Genomic DNA, 25618 nt, shown 5'->3' with positions numbered 1-25618 from the left:
TGCCGTGGCGGACCTCAGAAACCCGTTTCTGGGCCATCAGGGTCGGTCCGCATTGGTTGTTCTCGCTTGGGCAGCAGCACCCAGGGCAGTGCCTGGCATATTGAAGGCGCTCAATACGCTTACGTCTATCGTAAGAAGGTCAGTCAATCAATGCACAGTGTATGATTTTTCCGCTCCAGTTCCCCATTAGAGGGCGCGCTTCCAGGACCTCAATAAACGGCTTCTCTTTAGCAGGCGCACGCGCGCTCCTTCCAGGGCACACGGAACTCTGGGCTAAGGGACACAGCTGCCCCCGCTGCTCACGCGCATCCGGAGGTGTAACCCATAAACCCCGCCGGCCTTCACTTTGCGCACGCGCCCTTTGAGGTAACTGCTCGCGGAGGTAGCGGTGCGTTTCCCGCCAGGCCAGGGGAGGCGTGACGCCAAGCGCAGCTTGATGACGACATTTCGGCGCCGGGCAGCCGAATGGCGGTCTCCGTTCCTTAGGCGGGCGACTTTATGGGTCCCACAGGTGAGTGGTTGGGGCCGCGTGCGGGACGGCCCCCGCGTTCCGGGCCCCCCCCCCCTTCCGGACCTCCGCCTAAGTCATTTCCGTTTCTAGGCGAGCCGCAGGCCTTAGGCCCGGCGCCGGTAGCTCTGCCCCCGGCCGGGCGGGCAGGCTGGGAAGCCAAGGGCTCGGCTGTGCGCTCATGCCGTCTTCCAGGGCTGCGCACTCGTGCCACCTTCTCGCGCGCCTCGCACATCCGGTCCTGGTGGGTGCTTGGTTAACGTTCGTTGACGGGTTGGCGGAAGGAGAGATCCAAGTTAAAGTTGAGCCTTGGGCTCCACAGGCTGTGTGGGAGGAAGAGCCGGGTGTGGATTCTCGCCTGACTCTTCCTCCCTGTGTGGACCGACCTTTGTGAGCCTCAGTTTCGTCTTCTGTAATATGGAGCTCCCATGCTCACTTAACAGCATACTTGTGAGCATACTCTGGGAACATACTCTGCTTCTCAGAGCGCAACCAAAGGGAGGCCTTGGCAGTAGTGTGATTTGCTTGGAATGACTGGCAATGCCTCTCTGAGAAGAAACCCCAACAGGATCCGAAGCAGCCATTGAAGAAAGTGGGTGTAAAGTGGCGGATGAAGGGAACACTTGGTACACAGCGGAGAACGGTGTGATGGACGAGCCAGGCTGTGGCAGCGTTAGAGAACAGGGCAGACGAGACACTGCCCTCTCTTGGAAATACTCCTTGTTTTGGTGCCTCTGGGCCTCAGTTCTTAAGCTGCTGCCTATGCAGGCTTTGTCTAAGAAGGAGGTGCTTCCACCTCATCATCTCTAAAGCTCTGCCCTTTGCAAACAGGCCAAGATTTTATGCTGCTTTGATCCTTCTGCTTTGGTCATCTTAATCAGTGTTCTCCTGGCCACTTGGTTCAGGAGCAAAGTGTTTACATTTTCCTTGAAACTGAATTTGATAGCGGGTGCCTGGATGGCTCGGTTGGGCTTGATTGATTGATCACTCGTGGTTTTGGCTCTGGTCACGGTCTTGCTGTTCATGGGTTCAAGTGCAGAGCTTGCTTGGGATTCTCTCTCTCTCTCTCTCTCTCTCTCTGCCCCTCCTCTGCTCATGTGCTCTCTCTAAATAAATAAATAACCATTTAAAAAAGACACCTGAATTTGATAGCTAATCTCAAGAATTGAAGAAAACCTGGAAGATGCTTATATTGCCAAGAAGCAGAGATGCACATCTCCCCTCAACTCCACTGCCTCACAGCCTCCTTGCATCTAGTCTTTCTCCATCCACATACACTTTCATTTGCCACCTCAGCACCTTTACTCTTGCTGTGGGCACAGCTGTGCCAGGAAAGCCATCATCAGTGGGACTCGGCAGGCTCCCTTCCTGTTCAACTCTGGATATTTTCCGTTTCTGACCTGGGTGGTCAGAGAGAAGGGAATCTAAAGAGTTGCTCCTGATTTTCTGATGGCTTGTTCGAAAGCTTCCTCCAGCTTGCTCATCCCCTCCATTCATTCCCATAGAGCACAGGTGACATTCGGGAGATTCACCCACCTGTCTCTGTGGGAGATGTGTTAGGAGATGAGTGTATTAGAGTCTTGACTCTGCTGACTGAGGGCAAGTGAGTTACCTCCTCTCTGCTGCTAGTTCTTTATCTGTATTGGCCCAGCAGATTGTTGTGAGGAAGTATAGTCTGTTCTTGCTTAACAAACTTAGCAGCTTAAGACTGCGTCCATTTATTATCTCACAGTTCTATAGTCAAGTCCAGGAGGGCTTGGCTGGATTCTCTGCTTAGGATATCACAAGACTGAAATCAAGGTGTTGGTTGGCTTTGCTGTTACCTAGAGGCTCTCAGGAAAAATCTTTCCAAGCTTCTTCGAGTTGCTGGCAGAATCCACTTCCTTCGGGCTGCAGAACTAAGGTCCCCATTTCCTTACTGGCTGGCAATGGGAACTGCTCCATATCTTAGGGTCCGCCCACTTGAGACTTCAATTGTGTCTGCAGAATTCCTTCACAGGACCTGCATGAGCATTTGGTTGAATCGTGGAGGGCTATCTTTAAAATTCTGCCTACCACTGAGTATTAAATGAGGAAATACGTGGAGGGTCCTTAGAACCAGGCGTGCCACACAGCAAGTGCTCTACAAGCTTTACAGATTCGCCACTGCGAACTCGGCTCTGAAGCTGGCCACCACGTACTGCATCAGAACAGCATTTTTGTAAAACGTGAAACTTGGCAGCACAGGCTGTGCTGTAGTATAGTGTCGTGTGGCAGATGTTGAGATTTCGCCTTGGTTTTTTCACAGTGGTTTCCTAAGGTGGCCGTTTTCAACGTTCCCCAGGAGGCTGCTATGGCGTTCCCTCACCTGCAGCAGCCCAGCTTCCTCCTGGTAAGTGTCAGTTGCCCGCGTGAGGGTCGGTGAGATGATGGTTCTACAGCTGAGGGACTTGAGAGTCCTATCCACTGACTTGAACTTTGCACTGGTGGTTTTCTGAGGGGCATGTGAGGAAAAGAACGTTGGACTTGGGATTAGAATCCTTAGACTTGGCTCTGCCCCCTAATGGTGTAGGACCTTGGGTTTACTCAACCTCTGAGCCCTGTTTTTCTTATCTACAAGAGGAGTTTCTTACATACAAGATAAGTTGATTCACATGCCATTTTTACTGCTTCCTGAGGTCTGGGGAGGAGCGCGGGAAAAGATATACATCAGAATTTTCATGTCTTGTAAACCTTTACACATTTATGGGATATTCTAATAATCGTACTGTCATCCCTGGACAATGGAGGGGCAGGGACCCTGCTGTGCTGGGGGCAACCAGGACTGTACTCTAAGTATTAAACATGACACCAAGAAGTTAGGTGTGAGGCAGATATCAGGGTGAGGATTCCTAATTTCAGGTCCCAGAAGATACTTCTCGTAAACATTTATTCAGAAGGACATCCTTCCATGGTGCACCCTCTAGAGCCAACAGATGCAGTGCCTCTGGCATCGAGTGGGTAGAGACCAGGCATGCTGCTAACCTACCCACCCTCCGTGGCTGCAACAGCCCAGGTTTCCACCTCTGACTGAGACACCACCTTCATTTAGAGGTGGCTAAGGCCTTAGGTATCCTTGGGCAAAGCCCCCTTGGTTCACATTCCGATATTTTCTCCTGATCTTAATCCATACCCCATGACCTTGGGTAGATTTCCTTCATTCTTGTCCTGAATTTCCTAGCCTGTCCATCACCTTCATGATTAGTGTCAACATTTGGTTAAAGCTATCTATCATTTCTCACCTGCGTGCCTCGTTTCTTAAGATAGTGAGTTTAGTTGGTTTGTTACCTACTGAATAAAGGGTAGCTTGGTTAAGAGGCCTTCTGTCACTCTCATTTTGCTGGGCATCCTCACTGATGATCACAGTGGGGTCATCACAGGGGGTCGTCACATGGGAAATTTCCAGTTCACGTGTATACACTCAGTGAGTACCCTGTGGTCTCTGAGGGGTGTCCTACGCCTAAGCATCCTCTTCTGGTTGTGGGACTGACCCTGGAGCTGACCCCCTGCTTATGGATTGTGTGGAAGTCACCTCGGTCATGCAAATGTGCAGTTCTCTGCTATAAGTGGGGATGCCTGACAGAGGGTGCAGGGAAGAAGCCTGAGAGTTGGCGATGTAGAGAGCCAAGGCGTCTCCTAGTCGTGTCCTTTAGGCCACTGACACAGGCACGAGGTGCCGGGGAACCAGGCCGGTGGTATGTCTGACTCCTACCTATCATTTGGATTTCTGTTTTGATTCGAGCCAGGATAACCGCAAAAGCCACCAAGTGAATATGCTCATGATCTTTTTGGTTTGTTCTATCTTCTAGGCTAGCCTGAAAGCTGACTCTGTAAATAAGCCTTTTGCACAGCGGTGCCAAGACTTGGTTAAAGTCATTGAGGATTTTCCAGCAAAGGTACAGCTGTGCTAGCATCTCCTTGGGGCATGTCTCATACTCATTGAAAAACTTTTTTTTTTAAGTTTATTTATTTATTTTGAGAGAGAGAGAGAGAGACAGACAGAGAGACAGAGAGACAGACAGAAAGAATATCCCAAGCAGACTCTGTGCTGTCCAGGCAGAGCCCTGTGCAGGCCTTGATCCTGTGAACTGTGAGATCATGACCTGAGTGGAAATCAAGAGCCAGATGCCTAACCGACTGAGCCACCAGGCGCCCCTGAAAAATGTTCTTATATAAGCCCCTGATTCCTACCTCTGAGCATTGCCCTGGACAGAGGCTTGACCCAGTATTGTAACTGTCGCGTGTATGGACACATTTAAACATGTCAGCATGTAGGCCAGCGGTTCTCAGCCACAGGTGCTTCTGTCCTGCATGGGATACTTAGCACCGTCTGGAGACATTTTTGGTTGTCACACAGGGGAGGGTGCTACTGGCATCAAGTGGGTAGGGACCAAGTGTGCTAGTAAGTATCCCCAAATGCACAGGACAATCCCCGCCCCAACAAGGAAGCATCCAGCTCAAAAAGATTGAGAAACCCTGATGAAAATACTGAAAAGATACATTTAAATCACACCCAATTATCAAATAGTAGTGTAAGCCCAGGCAGCTGGCCTGGACAAGGATTCTCACCGATGATCAGAGGAATGTCATCAGGGGTGGTCAGTGACTCCAGACATTTCCAGTTCATGTGTACACACTCCATGAACAAGGTGGGCAGTTTGTGGCACGGGGCTGGACTGGGTGGGAGGCTCACGTGGCATGGAGCCCGGCAGTGGGCACCGGTCCTCAGCAAGCCTGCCCGCAGCCTCCCCTGCACACCCATTTCAGGAGCTGCACGCCATCTTCCCGTGGCTGGTAGAGAGCATTTTCGGCAGCCTGGACGGTGTCCTCGTTGGCTGGAACCTCCGCTGCTTACAGGGGCGAGTGAGCCCTGTGGAGTACAGCATTGCAATGGAGTTTCTAGACCCCGGGTAGGTAGGTTTGTCATCCGAGAGGGGCCGGATGTTTCCTCATGGTGATCCCATTCTTGAAGCACTGAATTTCTCAAAACTCAGAAACCGTCAAAGCAAGATGGTTTGCAGTTCGTTGCCCTGTTTTTGTTGTTTTAATTTCATCTCCAGTGGCCCAATGATGAAGTTGGTTTATAAGCTCCAGGCGGAAGACTATAAGTTTGACTTTCCGGTTTCCTACCTGCCTGTAAGTAAGCCGTGGGGTGAGAGCCGTGCTCGGCCAGAGCACCCTGCACAGCGGCTGCGGCCGTGGGGGAGGCGGGCAGGGCTTGAGGGGCTGCGGCAGTGGGCACGGCACCATGGTGTCTGCTCAGGGCCCAGGGGCCGTGGCACATAGAACTTCAGTGGCTACTTTTTTTAAAGATCATTCCAGGGGCGCCTGGGTGGCGCAGTCGGTTAAGCGTCCGACTTCAGCCAGGTCACGATCTCGCGGTCCGTGAGTTCGAGCCCCGCGTCAGGCTCTGGGCTGATGGTTCAGAGCCTGGAGCCTGTTTCCGATTCTGTGTCTCCCTCTCTCTCTGCCCCTCCCCCGTTCATGCTCTGTCTCTCTCTGTCCCAAAAATAAATAAACGTTAAAAAAAAAAAAAAATTTAAAGATCATTCCAAACTCTGCCCATGGGGAAGGCGCCACACTCCTGGTTTGTACCTGGCTGAGTGGCAGGCAGGGCCATGTGACCAGTTGCTGTTTTTCTGAGTCTCCGGTCCAGAGGGCAGAATTAAGGGATGACTTGTTCAGGGGGTTTGAGGAGCAAAGAAGACGGGGAACATCAAGTGCTTGACAAGGCTCAGAAACTCAAACAGCTGCTGCCCTTGCTGTTTGCGGGTGTTCCTCAGGATGGCGTGAACAATTCCGAGTGGAGGCCCTCTTGCGCTGGTGCTACCCAGAGGACGGCACCACTCCCCCAGGCAGGGTCTGAGTGCCTGTGGCCTCCACCGCACCCCTCCCAAAGGCTGCACTGCATGGGGCGCCCTGCCAGAGCCTGTCCACAAGCCCAACACGCTCTCTCCGCAGGGCCCCGTGAAGGCATCCATCCAGGAGCGCGTGCTCCCCGACAGCCCCCTGTACCACAACAAGGTCCAGTTCCCCCCGACGGGGGGCCTCGGCCTGAACCTGGCCCTCAGTATCCTTTGTCAGTCCCCCAGGGGTGGGGAGGCCATGGGTGGCCAAGACGTAATGCTGAGGGTGGTCCAACAACCCCTGCCTGTTTGCCCCCTGACACTGCCGTCAGATCCGTTCGAGTACTACATGTTCTTCTTTGCGTTGAGCCTCATCACTCAAAAGGTACGAAAGGGATGCCCCTAAGCAGCTCTTTACCAAAGCCCCCATGAAGGGTGGGGGCTGTGGCCTAGGACTTTCTTTCTCTTCCGTCTCCACCTCATTTCTCCAGCTCCTCCTTTGCATCCTCCTCCAGCCTTCGCCCTTCAGGCCATTCTCACTTAGTGAGGATGACAGGCTGGTGGGCGGATTTGACAGGTCATGTGGGGTGACCTGGGTGCCTCGAGTGGTAGTCAGGAAGGCTTCCCACAGGAAGTGCTTACTGGGCATGGGCGCAGGGCAGAGGTGCCCAGGAAGTTTGCTGTACATCATCTTCCCATGTGCCGAAAAGGACTGTGGGGTCTAGCCCCCTGTGGTGGGAACTTTGCTCCTGGCACTGCCCAAGGTGCTTGTGTTCGGGCCCTTGGGATATGGCCCATGTCCCAGGGCTCATGTGCAGTGATTTGAGCCCTGCAGTTGCTGGGGTTAGCAGCCAGGGTGGCACCCAGAGCTACACACCAATGCAGATTTGCTTTTCCAGCCACTCCCTGGGACTCTCCACATACGAACTTCAGACTGTGCCTATTTCATCCTCGTGGACAGATACCTGTCATGGTTCCTGCCCACAGAAGGCAGTGTGCTCCCCGCACTCTCCTCCAGTCCTGGGGGGCCCAACCCCTCACCTGCTCCCAGGTAAGGCTCTCTGGTTGCCCTGGCCCTTGGCCTGGGGTGGCCCAGCCCTGTGGCTAGCCTTTAAGGCCTGGTTCTTCCATGAGGGGGTGGTCTGGTCAGCGGGCATTGCTCATAGGGACAGTAGTGCCACTCTTTGTTCATGGTGTCCCAACTTTTCTTATGCCTGAGATCTCAACCCCAGCTGCCCTAGCACAGACTGGAGAGGAGGGTAAAGGAGGACATCTGTGTGGGTTTTCAGTGATTAGGTCCTGTGGCCACAAGGACGAGGGCTGGCTTTGGTCTGGGAGTGGGCTGGGTTCTGCCCACAGCAGCCCTCCCCACATGTGCATCCAAGCCCCACACTGAAGCGGTGTGTTGCCAGGGCTGATTGATGGCACTAGGCAGGTGGTGCTGGAGAGGAAGGGGCTGTGGGCAGGCCACAGCAGGGCTGACATGTGGAGGAATAAGAACAGGAAGAATGTGTGTAGGCTGCAGGACCAGGCCTTGGCCTGAGCCAGAGGCCCTGGGGCAAAAAGCCTTTCGTGCCAGTCCAAGGCTGGGCTGTGGCTAGACCGTGCAGGACGGGAGTGTACAGCCAGCCTCAACTCGAGGGTGAACTGAGGCCTTGGCGGGGTGCATTTAGCCAGTGGCTCATTGGCCGCCTCTCCCCAGGAGACGCTCCTGACCTGGGAGCTGCCAGCTGTGCTCCTCACCCTCCTCAGTCTTGCTGGTGTGCCTTCTTCCCTGGGAGGCAGGTTCAGGCCCACCCCACATCTGCTGACATGTGCCGTGCTGTGACCCAGACCTCACATGTGTGCACAGATGTGCCCAAGGAGGGGGGATTGAAAAGAGGAGGTGGGGGCACGGAGGTGGGGAGAGGCTGCCCCGGCATCAGTAATGCTGCGGCCAAGAAGGACCAGGGCTGGCCAGGTTCACACCCTCTCAGAGGCAGGTTTCAGCTGCCCAGCTGTTCTCTGGGCCCGATTTTGTTGGCTTGTTTTAACATAGAATTTCAGACTTCTAGAAAACTTGCCACAATAACAAAAAACTTTCATAAGTCCTTCACCTACGTTTGTGAATCATTCCATTCTTTATCTGTGTGTGTTTTTCCTGGGCCATTTGAGTAAGTTATAAATGCAATGCCTGTTCCCTCTTAATGTCTTGGAGTGTATTTCCTAAGAGCCAGTGCATTCTCCTACACAGCCTCCTGCACTTCTATCCAAGTCAGGGAATTAATATTGCTACCCGGCTGCCATCTAATCCTCAAACCCCATTCGGGCTGCACTGTCTACCCCACTAATGTTTGCCACCTGGCTGGGATCCGGGGGAGGGTTACTCTCTGTGTGTGGTTGGCTCTGGTCCCCCTCCAGTCTGGAACACTCTCTCAGTCTTTCCCTGTTTCCTGACCTCAACACCTTTGAAGCGTGCAGCCTGGAGGTGTGCAGAATGCCCTTATCTTAAGTTCTCTGGTATTTCCTAGTGATTAGACCCAGCAGCCCGTGGAGTCTGTGTGCTTGCAACATTGTCTTGATCGCTGGGCCAAGGGGGTGTTGGCCAGGTTTTCCTACCATAAAATTAAATGGGTCCTCTGTGCCTAAATTAATTAACAAAAGGGATTTGTTGGGAAGATCTACTGAGACTCTGTAATTATCAGTGGCGTTCGTGTCCCTTGACGATCGTCAGCCAAATCAGTTATTAATTGGTTGGTTGCCAGATGGTAGCTGTCTGGTTTCATCCTATAGTTATCAGTGGGCATTCTGTGGTAGGAAAGAGTTTTCTTCCTGTCTGTTGATGGTGTGTATCGATATGGATTTGTATGGATTTGGGGGTCGTTCTATGATTCAACAAGTGGTAATGGTTACTGTTGCCAGTGATGTTGATGTTGAGATTGCCCCTGGTTGTGCCAGCAGGATCCCCTAACGAAGGCCTTTTCCTGTGTCTCCCTCAGAACACCAACCATGCCCTTCGCTTCTTATGGCCTCCACCACACCAGCCTCCTAAAGCGACACATCTCTCATCAGACATCTGTGAATGCAGACCCTGCCTCCCATGAGATCTGGAGGTCAGAAACTCTGCTTCAGGTGAGCGCGAGGAGGCTCTTCTCATCTTCTGTTTCAAAATAAACTGCCTGGCCACCTTCCACCCCCAGGGGCAGAGGCCTAAAGACTGTCCTCAGCCTGAAAGTGGTTCTGAATTGTTGGTGTTCTCCTGCTGTGGCGTGTGGGAATCAGACTAGAAGAAACGTGCCCATGTGTCTAACCTGTATGTCATTGGTAGTATTTTTCATCCCAGCGTCCCCTTTCCAAAGACTTTTGTCTTTCTCATGGTAATATGAGCGCTGCTCAGTTTCCATTGGATCCGTGTAAAAGCTTTCCCCACCTTCGACATTTTCAACCTGTTCCCACGTTGCTGGAGATGTTTCCTGTGATCACCATCATTTGGATATTAAACCCCTGCCCCAGTAGCGTTTTTGTTGTTGTTGTTTGGTTTTGTTTGTTTGTTTTATTTTAGGGAGAGGGCGCATGCACACGAGCAGGGGAAAGGGGCAGAGGGGGCGCAAGAGAGAATCTTAAGCAGGCCCCATTCTCAGCGCAGAGCCTGACACAGGGCTTGATCTCATGATTCGTGAGATCGTGACCTGAGCCGAAATCAAGAGTCCAATGCTTAACCAACTGAACCACACAGGTGCCCCAGAGTTCAATAATGTTCTGTCACGTGGATATTCCCCTTTTTGTGTTTCTGTTCATCTATGGATGGCCACTTGGGTTGTTAGCACATTTTAGCTATTGTGAATAGCTGTTTCTACATGGATGTACAGATATCTCTTAGAGACTCTGATTTCGGTTCTTTGGGGTATATACCCTGAAGGGGAATTGCTGGGTCATATGATAGTTCTATTTCATACTTTAAGGAGCCGCCATACCATTCTCCACAGTGGCCGTACCATTTTATATTCCTGTCAGCGGTGCACGACCTTACCAATGCCCATCATTTTCTATCTTTTAGTATAGCCATCCTCATGGATGTGAGGTGGTGTCTCCCTGTGGTTTTGATTTGCACCTCCCTCATGGTTGATGATTTGAGTATCTATTCATGTCCTTATCGGCCATTGGTACGTCTTTGGCGAAACGTCTGTTCAAGTCCTTTGCCCATTTTTTAATTGAGTGGCTTTATTTTTTTGTGGTTGAGTTTTAGGAGTTGTCTTTCTATTCTGGGTATCCGTTCTTTATCACATACACGATTTGTAAATACTTTCCCCCATCCTGTGGGTGACCTTTGTCTGTGGATAATGTCTTCTGACGTGCAAAATATTTTTGAATTTTCATCAAGTCCAATTTGTCTGGTTTCTTTTGTTGCCTGTGCTTTTAGAGCTAGAAATCATAGCCCAGTCCAGGGTCCTGAAGCTTTCTGCCCACAGTTTTTGCTAAGAGTTTTAAGTCTTAGCTCTTACATGTACGCCTTTCATCCATTCTGAGTTATTTATTATTCATGGTGTGAAGTAAAGGTCCAGCTTTATTCTTTTGCATATAGATATCCAGTTTTCCCAACACCGTTGGTTGAAAAGAACTGCCCCTGGAATGGCTGTGATACCTTAGATGGAAACCATTTGACCATCCAGTGCTCTCTTGCAGGTTTTTGTTGAAATGTGGCTTCATCATTATTCCTTGGAGATGTACCAGAAAATGCAGTCCCCTCACGCCAAGGTAGGTTGCCACACTTTTTCACCCCCTCTGCTCTGGCCCTCGTGTGCCTGGTCCACCTGCTGCTTCTTGTCCTTGATCTCAGCTCGTTGTCAAGGGCTGGATGGTGGGAAGCAGAAACTCACCATCACCCCTTACTCTGATGCCGGACGGCAGGTGGGTTTCATTCTGGGGTGGGCTTGCACCCTGCGGGCTGGAGGCCTGTCCTCTCTGGGGTCCTCCCCATGCTATTTCCAGAGCCCCCTCCCTGGCAGCCGGAATGGCTGAGGTTGTGGTGCTCGTGCTCTGGGGCCAGGAGAGCTGCGGATGCCTCTGGGAGTCACATCCGGGCCTGTTCCCTCTGCTATCACAGCGTCTCCTGCTTTCCTGCTGAGGTGGCACCCGGCCGACTTCGCTCACCTTGGTGCCCGTACTGCCTTCCACCTCCTCCAGAGCATTGGCAGGCAGCCCTTTCTGCAGTGGGTGGGATCTGATGCCTCCCTGCATGCAGCCTGGCCTGTCTCCTCCTCTTTTTCCCTTCTCTTCCCTCACAGGGCAGCATGCTCATTTGCAGAGGCGTGAAGGCAGCTGTGTCCCTGGAACGTTCCCAGGGCCGGCAGACTCGTCAGAGTACAACAGCTCTGTTCGCCTCTTACTAGGCAGGGTGGGCACCTAGGTTCACGCTCCGTGAAACCGCCTGAAACGTGTGAACTGGGGCCTGTAACCAACTGTGTGATCTGTGGCTTCTGTGCACTTCTGTGTTTGCTGCTCAGACTTTGCTTTTGTCAACGCCAGACAGAATTCTTGAGAGATTCCTTACGAATTAACACTCTAGAGGCTAAAATTCACGGGGGTGGCCTGTGACCTTCCCTCTGTGATTCCAGCAAGTGGTGGTGGTTCTGCAAAGTGTTGGCAACCAGTTCTGCTTCTCTGCTGCCCTTCTGAGTACCCATTTGGGGAGCAGCCCCCAACCACTGCTCTCTTAAAGTGCAGAGTGACCCAAATCTCTGTCCTTGACATCACAGGGAACAGAGGGAAAGCCAGAACTCTGTCTTGGGCCTCTCGTGTTACTAAGTGCTTGCACTGCCATTGCTGCTTCCACAGTGGACTGGCTGCATGTTCCTGGCTGGTGCACGGGGGTCAGGGGCCAGGCTTCCCCCTAGGGCCCTGGGGGCTCACTCAGCCCCTGTGCATGTGGCTTTTGCAGAGGCCGGGGCTGCTTTGCTGCATTGCCTTCCCATCTGCTCGTTCTGTCTTCTGAGCCAGGGGGAGCACATTCACTGTCATTTTTAGCAGATCTGCCAGTCACAGAGGTCCTCTAGGTTGTCTCCTGTGAGGATCCCGAGCCCTATACGAGGGAGGAGGGTGGGCCGTCCCTGCCGGAGCAGGGGAGCCTTCCCCTTCTTCCTCACGTTTGCTTCCTCTTGGCCAGACCACAGGGCAGGGGAGAGCTGCTCAGAATGACTGGTAGTCAGGGGGCGACTGGGAAGCCCCCACCAGGTACCCATTGAGGTGTTTAGTTGTGTTTTGTTTTGTTTTGTTTTGTTTCCTATTTGTCTTTGCCTCCTATTGAGGCTGAAAGCAAAACCTAAGAAAACCTGGTGTGTGGGAAGGGGAGAAGGACAGCCATGGAGGTCTGCTTCACCTGAGGCTCCTTACCATTTACCCAGGCCTGTGCTGTGCCGTTTGGAAATCCTAGCCTTGGGGTCAGTTTTCCTGATGTGAAAGATGCAGGAAACGCAGCTCTGAGAGGTCCCATGGTGCTTCCATGCCTAGCCTGGGTCCGGAGTGTATGCTCGCTCCTTACAGCCCGGGCCTCTGCTCTGCCCCAGCTTACTGGGCAGGGAGGGCTTCAGGAGAGTCAGATGGTCGGTAAAGACCGCATATTCCTGCAGGACACTGTGGGGCCTGCACTGTGTTCCTGCAGGCTGGGCAGACCCCCAACAGGGGAACCATGTGCTCCCTGATTCCTCACTGAGAGCTGTCGCTGAGCCCGGGTCTGGCCCAGAGGAAGGCCATGAAGGGCAGACACCTCCTTGCTGTGCTGCTTCCTGCCCCTGCTCTGCGCGTCTGTGGCTGTGCCTGTCTCCTCGAGGTCTGGCACATGCATTCTGACCTCTCCCGTGTGAAGCATGGTACGCGGTGGGAGGCATGGCCCTCCCAGGGCAGGATGTGTGCCAGGGCCGGCTCTGGGTTGTGCTTGGCTAAAGGGGACTGCTTTAGCAGGCCTTGTCGCTGCAGCGGGGCAGGGCAGAGGTGGGGTAGGGGTGGACAGCTTAAGCCAGCTCTGCTGTCATCCCCCATGGCCCAGGCTGTCCCAGCCTCAGGGTTCCAGCTGCCTCTGGGTGTGTGTGGCCGTGACCAGATTCTTGGGGCCCGTCGGGACTGATGGAGGGCTCTGTGTGTCTGGAGTTGGGGAGTCCTGGTGAGGTACGAGAGGTGGGTCTCCCAGGATTCGAACCCATGAGTGTTCACGTTACCTTTAACGATTTCGGGAATGTGGGGTGTGGAAGGTGTCAGGCCTGGTGAGCTAAACCTTGCTTGCCTCTGTGCCACCCTGGGAATCAGCCCCATTCAGGAGGGGTCGCTGATTGGATCTTTGACACCTAGGAACTGATCTCATCATATATCAGTTTGGTAAATTTCTTCTTGGGACAACACAGGGAAGTCCAATAAGTTACAAATTTTTCTTTCTTGAGCAAAGAGGTCTCCATCTGGAACTAGCTCCTCAAAAATTTCTCTTCTGAGCCTCGGGGCCTTCAGGGCCTTGGTGGCCATCAGTGTGTCCCAGCAGGACTCCTGGGATCCTGGTGGGCTCCAGTGTGCACACGCTGCACACAGAGCATTCAGGGTTGGGGGAGGGCAGGACCCTCTGGAAGGAAAGTGAGTCAGGCTGACCTCAGGGAGCTGGAGAGAACTTCAGGCCCCAGAGACATGAAGGAGGCTGCCCAAGTGACCTTGAGGGTCTGTCTGTCCCTCTGCCTGGCAGGTGGAAGAGCACCCCTTGGGCCTGGCTCTAGTCTGCCCACCAGGAAGGGCTCCGTCTGGGCGGCTGAGAGGGTGGTGTCCCATTGGTCTGAGGCTGCTGGGCTGTGATTGTTTGGATTGTCACTGACGTGCTTTTGTTTTTGTTTTTGTTTTTGTTTTTTGTTTTCTCTCCTTACTTCTGGGCTCACTTTTGTCTTTCTCTCCCTGCTGTCCCCTCCCCGGTCTCTCCCCTCCTGTCCCCTGCCCTGTCCTCTGCCCTCCCTGCCTGTTCTTGGCTTCTCTGTTTTGTTGTCTCTCAGCTGGAGGTTCTGCACTACCGACTCAGTGTCTCCAGCGCCCTCCACAGCCCTGCCCAACCCAGCCTCCAGGCCCTCCACGCCTACCAAGTACTGGCCGCTCTCATATTGTTTTGTTTCACCCCTGCCCTGTGGTGTGAGCCATGGAGCGCATGGCAGTGCAGTGGTAAAGCGAGGGTCCGGCCGGGGGCCAACTGGGGTGATTCAGGCCAATTCCAAGCAGAGTGAGGCCAGTGTGTGTTGGGGATGGTGGCAGGCATCCGTCTTTAGCCTGGCTCAGCCCTCAGCTTGGTAGACTAGCCCGGGTTTGGGGTGTGAGGCCACCAGATCTGCCTGGCCAAGCCCCAAGCCAGTTGGAATGTGGTAGGCTCTTGGGAGTTGGTGACTTCTGTGCTTGGCCCTGGGTTGAGGGAGCGGAAACAGTGTGGCCTTCGCAGTGGCCCGACTCACCTGGCTTTGCGGGCCTGGTACCTAGGAACTGACTGAGCCCAGGGAAGCCCCAAGGCTCATGGTGGCGTGGTCTGTCAGTCCCAAGCCTGTGTGAGGCCAAGGGGCAGGGAGGACAAGGGCTTCGTCCCCTAGCCTGGAGAGGCTGTTGGTCCTTGAGCATGCTGGGGCCTGGCCTCTTGTGGACTTTTGTGCTCCCACAGAGGTAGGCGAGAGCAAGAGAGGGCCTCACGGAGACTGGTCTGCTTTAGGCAGAGATGACCAGTGTGGACGGATTTGAAGTCTTGAGGTCGGTAGATGGAGTGCAGGACTACAGGCTGTTTCAGGGCAGATGGAGTCTGGTAGTTCATGGATTCATGAGATGAATGTCAGGAAGTTTGGGCAGAAAGCATGCATCTAGATCCCATGCTCGAGGCCAGGGGTCTGTCCAGTTCCCCCTCAGTGGGAGCACACCACATTTAACCTGATATTTGAGCACAAGATAAGAAATCACGTTTGCTGGGATGGGGTGGTGAGTGCGCACAGGGTTCCCACTCAGAAGCAGCAGCCACAGGGAAGAGGGAAGAGAATGATCCAGAAGGGCCAGCAGGGGCGGGTTTAGCACAGAAGTGGTACCACTCCAGCATGTGTTGGGGAAGGGCTCACTTGGCCAAGAGCAGCATCCCTGGAGAAAAGTGCACAGCAGGAGGGGGAAGAGCCCTCCCCCCACCCACCATGGGAAGGGTTGCTGAGCTGAGAAGGGCTGGGCCCAGTGAGAAATGCCACTGGCTTTGGGAAAGTGTCCCTAACGGCCATGCGGGTGGAGGAGGCCCACTTACAGCAGCGGTGGCTGGATTCCTGTGGGGATTTGGCTCTCGAGGGTGGGGGGGGTGACAAGGAAGGTTTGGCTTCTGTCCAGAGGGAAGATAGCCCAAGGAGCTTCCCGGTTCAGTGCCAATGCTCTGTCCTCCGCTAGGGAGATGGTGGGTGGGTCGGCGAGGGGCCAGGAATGAGAAAGGGGGAGGCTCCTGGGGGGAGTCACAGCCTGGCAACAGTGCCCTCTGATCCTCCGTTACTGTGAAAATATCTTACGTTTTTTTTGTTGTTCAAATGATGCAAGTTCATCGCCTAAGCTTACAGATAAGCAGAAGAAAATCTCCCGAAGCCCCGTAGCTTCCCCCGCAGTCATATCGAGTCGTGTGGTGTGTTGCCTAGGCCTGTGGAGACAGATCCATGGCAAGGAGAGCGGAGAAGGCAGTGCCGCGGGCAGTGGTGGGGCTGTGACTGGGTACCCGGGCTGTGCCAGGAGGCACGGCTTGTGCCAGCCTCAACGTTGCGCAGGATTTGGACTAGGCTGCCAGAAGCTCTATCGAGGTTGTGGGGGTCCCAGAGGCCTGGGGGGTGAGTGTGGGGAGAGGAGCGCGTCCGGGCACCCCAGAGCTGGGAGCGGGAGGCAGCGTATCCTGCCGGTGCCATCCTCTGCCACTCTGGAGACTCCATCCTGTATTCCGTCACAGAAGAGCCGGCAGACAGGCTTTCCTCTCGGAGCTGGGTCTTAAAGATCCTACCTGAACCTTGTGAATGAGAATTTCACCTGACAAGATAGAAAGCACTCTTGTCTTGTGCTGACGGCAGGGCTGTTAGCAATAGAGGAAGGGCCACCCTGCGCCAAGCCCCAGCTGGCTGTGTCCAGGACAGGAAGTGGATGGAAGGGTGAGGGTTACAGCAGGAGAAGGAATTTGGGAGTGTTTCTCCCTGAAAAAGGAAGCCATGGGCCCCAGCGAGCTGTCTTCATATACCTGGGAGGCAGGCAGGAGACCCTGAGTCCGGATCCAGGGTGGGATACTGGCCTGCCTTGCCCCCTGCTCCTCCTCTGGCTGGCCAGGAGTTGGGGGGGACCCCTGAGGACTTGGCCGGGCAGCAATGACCCGAGTCAACCACAGAGGGTGCAAGAAGCGGTTGGAAGCACACAGGGAAGCATTCAGGTCTGCTTTAGCAAAGCCGTCCCGCCCTGCCTTGCGTGCTCTTAGCGGGTCTCAGAGCTGGCATGCGAGGTCTATCTGCTGCGTGCCAGGCCCAGGGAGGGCCCTGTGGGTGGCCCACACATCCTGTCGGGGAGAAGTGGTCCTGGGCGGGACATACATGGCCAGGCCTGGGGGCCCCACCTGGGACCAGTCTGGGTCCTGACACAGCTCCCCCTCAACCTCAGGAGTCGTTCACACCCACGGAGGAGCACGTGTTGGTGGTGCGCCTGCTGCTAAAGCATCTGCACGCCTTTTCCAACAGCCTGAAGCCTGAGCAGGTCTCTCCCTCCACCCACTCTCACGCCACCAGTCCCCTGGAGGAGTTCAAACGGTGGGTACAGGGCATGCACAGGCCTCCCGTGTCCCTGGCTGCCACTGCCTCCTACTGCACATACTTGTTGCCCACAGTAACCTATCCTTAGGGCGTGGGGTCGGCCTGTGAGGCGTCTGCAGGGTGGGGCAGGTGGGAAATCACCTTGACCCCTCCTGGGTCTGTTTCCCGATGCCTCCTCTGGCTCCACAGGCGGGTGGGGGCTGCCTGGCTGCCACGGCCTTTCCTTCCAGGCCTGCCGTCTTCAGTAGAAAGAGCCAGGCTGGCCAGAAAGAGGCCCCATCTTGTTGCCCTGTCTTGTCCCCTCCTCCCCAGTGTGGGCAGAGTGGAAGATCTACGTTGACCGCACTCAGAATGCCCAGGAAAGCCGATGGGCTGGGAGTGCCTTCACTGCAAAGTGGCTCATTTGTCATGGGAGACTGAGCTCTGTGCTGCACCCTCCCGTTCCTCTTCCCCTCTGCTCCCCCAGTCCTTCTGTCAAAAGGGCCAGGACGGTGGCCTGACTCCTAGGCCAACTGGGGCCAGCAGAGCAGGTGACTTGTGTGTGGTGACCCAAGCAGAGGTGGTCACAGGAGCCATACTAGGTCAACCGCTTGTGTGCTGTGTGTCCTTGGGACATTCCCTAATCTCTCTGAACTTTGGTTTCTCTGTGAAAAATGGGGCCCAAAATAGGAGGCCTTGCCTTCAGGGGTGCCCAGTGTTCACCCCGGCAGAGCTGGCCCTTGGAACCGGGAGCCACTTGGCTCACCTATGAGGGGGCCCTCTCCTCGCCTCCCCTCCCCTGCAGGGCCGCCGTCCCGAGGTTTGTCCAGCAGAAACTCTACCTTTTCCTGCAGCACTGCTTTGGCCACTGGCCCCTGGATGCGTCCTTCAGAGCCGTGAGTGTCAGCCCCATCTTGCTTTCTTTGTCTTTGCCCTCTGTGCCTGATGAGGGAGGTCCCGTGGGGCGGATGCAGGAAGGAATCAGCTATTGCCGCAGAGGGTCACATTGGTGGGTCACATTGTTCTGCTCATTTGAGTTTTCAGAGCCAGCCCCCAGGTACAGAAAAGCTGTCTGCCCTGACCTGGAACCCAGTGGGTCCACGCTGGGTGGGTTCCCAGCCCCACTGAGCATCACAGGCTCCGCTCCCTCAGCTGGGGAAAGCATTCCTGTGTTCCACACGTTCCACACTCGCTTCCAAAGGGCTGGCACGAGGGTTACATATCCTAAGGGTTAAAACTAATGTAACGTTGTGTGTCAGCTATCTGCAGATTAAAAAAATCATTTTAATTAAAGATGAAAAAAGAAACATCATAGGGGATGCGGAGTTCCCTCCTGCTCCCTCTCGGAGTGGCGGGTGGGAAGAGAACGTGGTAACACCTCCAGGAGAACCGAAGCCCCACGGTTAGGATCACCCCCTCCTCACCTGAGCTGCCTGCCGGGAGCCGAGCTCCAGGCCACCCAAGGATCTGGACCAAAGCCCCAGCCCCACAGCCCAGCAGAATGCCAGCCTCCAGGCCCTCAGGGCACACGTGTCCCACCAGGTCCTGGAGATGTGGCTGAGCTACCTACAGCCCTGGAGGTATGCACCTGAGAAGCAGGCTCAGAGCAGCGACTGCCAGGCCCGGTGTGTGTCGGAGAGATGGTGAGCCCCGGCCCGTTGTCCTCCCTAGGGGGACCTGCTTCCAGGTGGGGCACAGGCCCCTCCCTCCTTGACTGTGCTTTGTTGTCTGGGCCCTGGGCTTGATCTCCCACAGAAACAGCTGGTGACTCCTCTGTGCTGTCCCCTTGCCGTTGACTGTCTCCCCTCAGATGTATGTTTGCACTCGCCCCCAAGCACCCCTCGACCCGTCTTCACTAGCGTTCTGCATAGCAGCCACCACCGCCTCCCCTCCCGCCCTCACGGCCAACCCCCCAGCCTCCGCCAGCGCCTCCTCTCCACGACTGCCTTCCTTGTGCTCCTTCTGGTGCCCGGGCCAGCCTCTGCTGCGGAGGCTTTGGCCCTCTCGGGAAGGGCCGCATCCTACAGAGGATTGCGCCGTCTATAGGAGGCCTAGGTCTTCCCTGCCTCCCTTGTGCCTCCTCCCTTTCCCCCACCCCTGGTCCCTCAGCCACGATGAGGTCGTGGCAGGGGAGAACCTGGAACCCAAGGAAGAGAGCGCTAGTGAAGCGGGGGCATAGACTGGTGTAGTCCTGCCTCCAGTGGGAGTTCTGAGCCCTGATGCACTGCCTGGTCCCCAGGGCACCCTTTGTGCAGGAGAATCTGCTGATGTACACCAAGCTTTTTGTGGGCTTCCTGAGCCGCGCGCTCCGCACCGACCTGGTCAGCCCCAAGAACGCGCTCATGGTATTCCGAGTGGCCAAAGTCTTTGCCCAGCCCAACCTGGCTGAAATGATCCAGAAAGGTAAGCCCTCAGCCAGAGGGAAGCAGCACTTAGAGAGGGACCCACGGACCCTGCATGTGCCTCACGGGCTCGCGGTGGGCTGGCAGAGGTGCCACGGGGACTCCTGGTGCACGGTGGCGGGGTGGACGTCGGAGCCTAGCGGCATCCTGCCTTCCCTGTGGCACGCGTGCCGGGCAGGAGCTGCGGGGGTGCTGGGCGGGGGAAGCAGAGCTCAGAGCTGTGTCTCCCTGGTGACTCTTGGTGGCATCAGAAAGCAGTCTTGGCCCGTGTCATGTCTTAGATGGCTTTATCGGGTGTTAGCTTCTCTGGTTTTCTTTTGTGCATGTCGGCCTTCCTGTTGAGACTGGTGGGGGCTCCAGGAACATTAGGAGTTGGGCCCCTGTGCCACTCGGTCCCTATCCCTCGGAAGCCTCAGCGGTACCCAGGAAGCCAGCCAGCGGCTACTGGCTGTTTGGTGCCATGGAAGCTGAAGCCAGAGTCGGGTTCTGCTTTCCAGGGGAACAGCTGTTCCTGGAGCCAGAACTCGTCATCCCACACCGCCAGCACCGACTCTTCACAGCTCCCACTTTCACCGGCAGCTTCCTGTCCTCGTGGCCCCCAGCCGTCACAGACGCCTCCTTCAAGGTGAAGAGCCACGTTTACAGCCTGGAGGGCCAGGACTGCAAGTACACCCCAATGTTTGGGCCCGAGGTGCGGACGCTGGTGAGTTGGGGCTCCCCCAGGCCACACGGCCGTCCCGAAGCCGTGGCAACAGCAGGGCCAGGGAGAGCACACGTGTTGTAGGGAAGGAGGAAGGTTGGGTGTTGGTGGACGCTGCTGTACCTTGGCTTTTTTTCTTTTTTCAGTGCGGTCTACGTTTTTTCTGATGATAAAGGCAGCACTTGCTAGAAAGTTTTCACATTTAGAATATGGGCGTCTTGGGGCGCCTGGTGGCTCAGTGAGTTAAGTGTCTGACTTTGGTTCAGGTCATGGTCTCAGGGCTCCTGAGTTTGAGCCCCACATCGGGCTCTGTGCTGACAACTGGAGCCTGGAGCCTGCTTTGGATTCTGTGTCTCCCTCTCTCTCTGCCCCTCCCCTGCTCACAGTCTGCCTCTGTGTCTCTCCAAAGGAAATACACACACACACACACACACACACACACACACACACAGAATATGCACGTCTTAGTCTTGAAAGACCCTGGCCTCCTCCTGGCCTGCTGGGGGCCCCCAGGTCCGCCTGCCAGCCTGTTTGGTGGCTGGGTGGCGTGCGGTGGCACCACCCGAGCTGGCTGACCTGCCCCCATGCCCCGCAGGTCTTGCGCCTGGCTCAGCTCATCACGCAGGCCAAGCAGACTGCCAAGTCCATCTCTGACCAGTGCGGGGAGAGCACGGCCGGCCGCCCCTTTCTGTCGTGGCTGGGCTTCTGCTCCACAGACACGAACGGCTCCTACGCAGCCAACGACCTGGACGAGATGGGGCAGGACAGTGTCCGCAAGACAGACGAGTACCTGGAGAAGGCCCTGGAGTACCTGTGCCAGATGTTCCGAGTACGAGCCGGGGGAGCTGTCCCCTTCCTGGCGTTCGGTCCCGCGGCCCTCATCCCCTGCCCAGCCCGTGGGAGATACAGCCCGTGCCCACGATGTCACGTCTGGGCCCCCTTGCTGTCGCCGTTAGAGGCCCAGGGGGGCCAGTCTCCTCCCTTCACCCCGAGAGTGAAGGCAGGTAGCAGGAAGCGGCACTGCCTCCTCACGGGGCTTCCTCCCTCACAGCTCAGCGAGGCTCAGCTCACCCAGCTCACGCTTGCCTTGGGGACAACTCAAGATGAGAATGGGAAGAAGCAGCTCCCAGACTGCGTCGTGGGGGAGGACGGGCTCATCCTCACGCCCCTGGGCCGGTACCAGGTAAGGGCCACACCCCGGAGGGCTCCGCTCTCCTGGCGGCGTGGCCGTGGCTCCCGCTGGCCGAGCCTCCGAGCCCTGTTGTCCCGGCAGGCCCGGCAGCGGAGACCGCACTTGTGAGGCGTCGCAGAGGTGTGTTCGCAGGGCTGCTCGCACGGCCCAGGTTTCACCCGGGGCTCGCCTCCTTTGCTGCTTCTAGATCATCAATGGGCTGCGAAGGTTTGACATCGAGTACCAGGGTGACTCAGAGCTGCAGCCCATCCGGAGCTATGAGATCGCCAGCCTGGTCCGCGTGCTCTTCCGGCTGTCCTCCGCCATCAACCGCAGGGTGAGTGCACGCGGGAGGGCCGCCCCCGCCTCCGGTCCTGCCACCCTCGGGGAGAGGCCGGGGCAGCGTGCGGCCCTGCCCGCGCCCACTCCCCGTGCCTCTGTCTCTGCCCAGTTTGCAGGCCCGATGGCAGCCCTGTGTTCCCGTGCCGACTTCCTCGGCAGCTTTTGTCGGTACCACCTCACGGAGCCCGGGCTGGCAGACAGGCACCTGCTGAGCCCGGTGGCACGAGGGTGTGCGGCCCGCCGTCCCCGGGGCCCTAGGCTCAGCCTGCGCTTCCTGGGCAGCTACCGGACGCTGCTCTCGCTGCTTCTGGCCTTCTTCGTGGCCTCCCTGTTCTGTATTGGGCCCCTCCCTTGCGCCCTGCTCCTCGTGCTGGGCTACCTCCTCTACGCTGTGGCCATGACGCTGCTCACCGAGCGCAGCAAGCTGCACCATCTCTGACCTCCGGCCGGGTGCCGATGCAGGGCCGCCAGCGAGAGGCCCACACAGCCTCTCCCTCGAGCCTGAGAGGCCACCTCCGAGCTAGGGGGCCACTTTCCTGCAGCCACGGAGCCATGCCACGCGTAAGAGGAGATGAAACCGGAAGGGTGTGGTCCAGGCTTGGCAAGGAAGGGAGTGACATCAAAGGGCCTGTTAGTGTCACAGGACGGTGCCGGACCCAGCCACTCGGTCCTCCCTGCTTCCCTCAGCCACAGGCCCTGCAGTGAAATGGGCCTCCAGGCCTTTCTCCAACCTGACGCCCCAGGGTCTAGCTGTGTGAGGCCTGGGAGGCAGTGCTGCCCAGGAGGGGCCTCGCCATCCTTAAGGTTGGCAAGGTGGCGTGCCTCTCCTCTCCCTGCCGACAGCAGGACGGTCCTTCAGTGTCTGGTTCCAGAGAAGATTCCAAAACCCTAGAGGTTCCTGAGAAAGTTAGAGGATGGTTCTCTGATTCCTAACTTTAAGCCTAGATTTTGCCATCGCATTTGGCAAAGTGAGGGTCATTCTTCACGCATTGCCAGCAATTCTGGGGCTGGGCCCTACAGCTCCACTTTCTAGAAGAAAAGATCCTCCAGGAGCACAGATGCTCAGTGGGACAGTGCTTCACCTCTGGCTCCCTCCTGGCCCCCAAGCCATTAAGCACGTTGCTTGGTGGCAGCCCAGCGTCACTGCCTCATCCGGGACAGGCTCGCTTGTCCCATGGGCAGAGGGGATGTGGCTGGGCCATGGGAGTTGGGCATCGTCTGGTGCTGCAACCAAAGATGGTCAGAGGCATTGTTTGTACCTTCAGTAAAATCGAGTGCAAAGACACTAACTTTTTGATGACATTTGAATGTTCCTACTACACAGCAATTTCATGTTCTCTGTCGAAAGTCATCCCCACAGGGTCTCAAGCACATGCAGTCATCTTACGGGGGACGCACCAGAGAGAACATCTCAACGACGATTTTAAACCAAACCTTTGTTTTGGGTGTTTTGGGTTTTTTTAAGTTTCCAAACTAAATGTTGAGCTTTGTATTTTGATGTGAACTCAGAATAATGGCATTCTGGGGCCTGTGACCAAAAAACAAACCAAGTTTGTAACTGACCGCAGATCTGAATAAAGCAGTTTTTGCTCCCGAGTCTTGTGGTCCCAGGGCTCAGCCTCCAGCGCGGTCGTCTGCACAGGTCTCCCAAACAGCTGGGGTTGGCAGAGACCACTGAGGGCACCATTGTCCTTCCCAGGGGGACGGTGGGTTTGTTTACAGCAGCAACAGACCAAGGCAGCCATAAACCCCTAAGTGGCCATGATGGGAGAGGGCAGGCCTCCGAGAGCTCTGGGAACCAGGCCCAGAGTTGGCCTCAGCCAGCATGGACCCTGAACTGTATCTAAGCTGGGAGAATTTTTTTAAAGTTTTTACTTAGTAGAATCCCAAACAGGCTCAACGCTGTCAGCACAGAGCCCCACGTGGGGCTCGAACCCACGAACCACGAGATCATGACCTGAGCCAAAATCAAGAGTGGGTCACTTAACTGAGCCACGCAGGGGCCCCTATGCTGGGAGAATTTTGCCTTCTACTCAGGGCGTCAGGGGTGGCCTTAATACAAAAAGCTGGCAACCCCAGGATGTGAGTCAAATTTCCTGTGACTCCAGGAAGCTCCGAGGGTTGTGTGTGCAGCTGGGAACCGAACCGTGCACCTTCCGGCCCCACATGAGTGTCTCTGGGGTGCTTGGCCAGGCGTGAGTGTTAATGTCCTCCTGTCCCTGGGCAGGATTGTTACTTTTGTCAAATTCGATGGAAGTAAGATAGTATTTCTACAAGTTGGACGTGAACAGATGAGTGAGTGACTTTTGTTCCCAGACTCATTCAGTCAAGAAAAGCGATACGAACACACGGAGATGATGGTGTGGGGTCAGATCTCAGTGGCGCCGTTTCCCCGGCACACCTCCCTCATAGCTCCCCCTGACGGTGTCCACCCTGCCCACAAGGATGGGTGTCCCCGTGACCCTTCACTTTCCCATGGCTTCCCTCATCCACATTTCTCTTGTGCCCCTTTTTCACCTGAAAACATTCTCTAACACCCTAAAATGCGAAAACAAGACACTCCACCCGTTCACCCAGGAGCTGTAAAACAGCCACCTGCTGTGTATACCCCGCGCTGTGCTGGGTGGGCGCTGTGTTCCCCAGAGAGAACAGACAGGACCCTCCGTTTCCCTGGGACTTAGTAGATGCAGAGTCCAGAAGTCATAACGAAGAACAGTGAGGTCAAGGAAGGGAATGGTTCCAATGGTCGGGGTCTGGGGGAGCAGCGGCACGTGGTCAGACAGCCCACAGCGTTGGGTGGCTCCCGTCTCAGGAGCAGGAGCAGAGGGGGTCCGGCGTGGCTGCTGCTCCAGGTGAGGGCAACGGGGACCTTACCCTCCCTGTGACCCCGAGCTACTTTGCAAAGAGCTCTGAGCTGCAGCGTTGAGAAAGGGCCGTGGGACGAGAGCAGAGGTAGAGGTACAGGCGGAGGAGCCCTGGAGTCACAGTTGGGGGAATGGGGACCGCGGGTGGGCAGTGCCCTCAGCAGTTCTGTCCACAGCACACTGAAAGGGTAGGTGACATCCAAGGGCAGAGGCTGCAGGGCCTGGCTCGGGCTCAGACCGGCTTCCTGCCGCCCATTCATTCCCGCCTCCTGGAGCTTCCCATCCTGCTAACTGGCCTGGCCCTCCAATTCCTCACGCCTCCACCACCAGCCACCACCACCCCAAATGCTGCCAAAGGGCCAAATCCAGACACCTCAGAGCTCACGACCCCTTCTGGTGGCATTCAGCACAGGAAGCACAGGTGCACGATCTCTGGAGGCTCTGCTCTGCCTCCCGCGCCTCAGACTTGCCAACCCCTCAGGTGACATTGTTCCCAGGAGCCCATGCTGGCCCCACTGCCTTTCAAGACCAAATCCATCAGATACCGAGGCTTCACCCGGCCCCACCGCTGACCCCAGGTGGCTCACTCAGGCTCTGATTGCTCGGTATAGGTGACGTAGGACAGAGGCTCTGGAATTGGGAGGAACCTGTACTTCCCCTCTGATGTCGAAGAGTAGATCAGACCTTCTGCATGAGCAGCCTTCAGATGATACGTGACTCGGGTAGCTTTCACTTTAAAAACCTCGCTAGCTTTTTTTTTTTTTTTTTTTTTTTTTTTTTTTGGACTCTGCAAACCAGAATTCCTGGCATAAGTTTCTCAAACATCTAATGACCGAAATAGATCAAATTGTTTCCCAACCTCTCCTCTCCCCATCAAGAAGTCCTACTCCCTCTCAACCAATATTCCAGCTGTGAGAACAGCCACTGACTTTAACATCCATGTGGGTCACTGCTGCCCCAAGAGGTCAGAAAAATGCAAAGAAGCCAGAGAAGGGAGCAAATGCCTTCCA

The 25618-nt window shown here is 55.7% G+C and overlaps 1 protein-coding gene across 8 annotated transcripts; it reads left to right on the top strand.

The window, feature by feature from the left end:
- Positions 1 to 377: 377 nt before the first annotated feature.
- On the top strand, positions 378 to 23340 carry LOC125148764 (sphingomyelin phosphodiesterase 4). 8 transcript variants are annotated; one of them, XR_007145687.1, is made up of 20 exons: positions 378 to 511; positions 2796 to 2879; positions 4336 to 4422; positions 5294 to 5436; positions 5587 to 5662; positions 6488 to 6596; positions 6705 to 6757; positions 7272 to 7423; positions 9351 to 9483; positions 11035 to 11106; positions 14370 to 14456; positions 17002 to 17147; positions 17935 to 18025; positions 18672 to 18772; positions 19369 to 19532; positions 20029 to 20234; positions 20827 to 21060; positions 21283 to 21414; positions 21505 to 21739; positions 21854 to 21873. XR_007145687.1 is itself a non-coding variant. In XM_047826992.1 (20 exons), exons 1-20 carry the CDS (start codon positions 437 to 439, stop codon positions 22181 to 22183), a joined length of 2604 nt encoding a protein of 867 aa, XP_047682948.1. In that variant the 5' UTR covers positions 378 to 436; the 3' UTR covers positions 22184 to 23340. The 8 variants fall into 8 exon arrangements, 7 of the variants coding, with proteins under 7 accessions (XP_047682948.1, XP_047682951.1, XP_047682953.1 ...); XM_047826992.1 differs by having other exon boundaries at positions 21611 to 21739; positions 21854 to 23340; XM_047826994.1 differs by lacking the exon at positions 378 to 511 and adding an exon at positions 599 to 752 and having other exon boundaries at positions 21611 to 21739; positions 21854 to 23340.
- Positions 23341 to 25618: the final 2278 nt, after the last annotated feature.

This window comes from Prionailurus viverrinus, chromosome D3 (genome assembly GCF_022837055.1).
Source record: "Prionailurus viverrinus isolate Anna chromosome D3, UM_Priviv_1.0, whole genome shotgun sequence".
NCBI classification, from domain to species: Eukaryota; Metazoa; Chordata; class Mammalia; order Carnivora; family Felidae; genus Prionailurus; species Prionailurus viverrinus.
The sequence above is the reverse complement of the archived record's forward strand: the minus strand, read 5'-3'. Positions and strand labels throughout refer to the sequence as shown.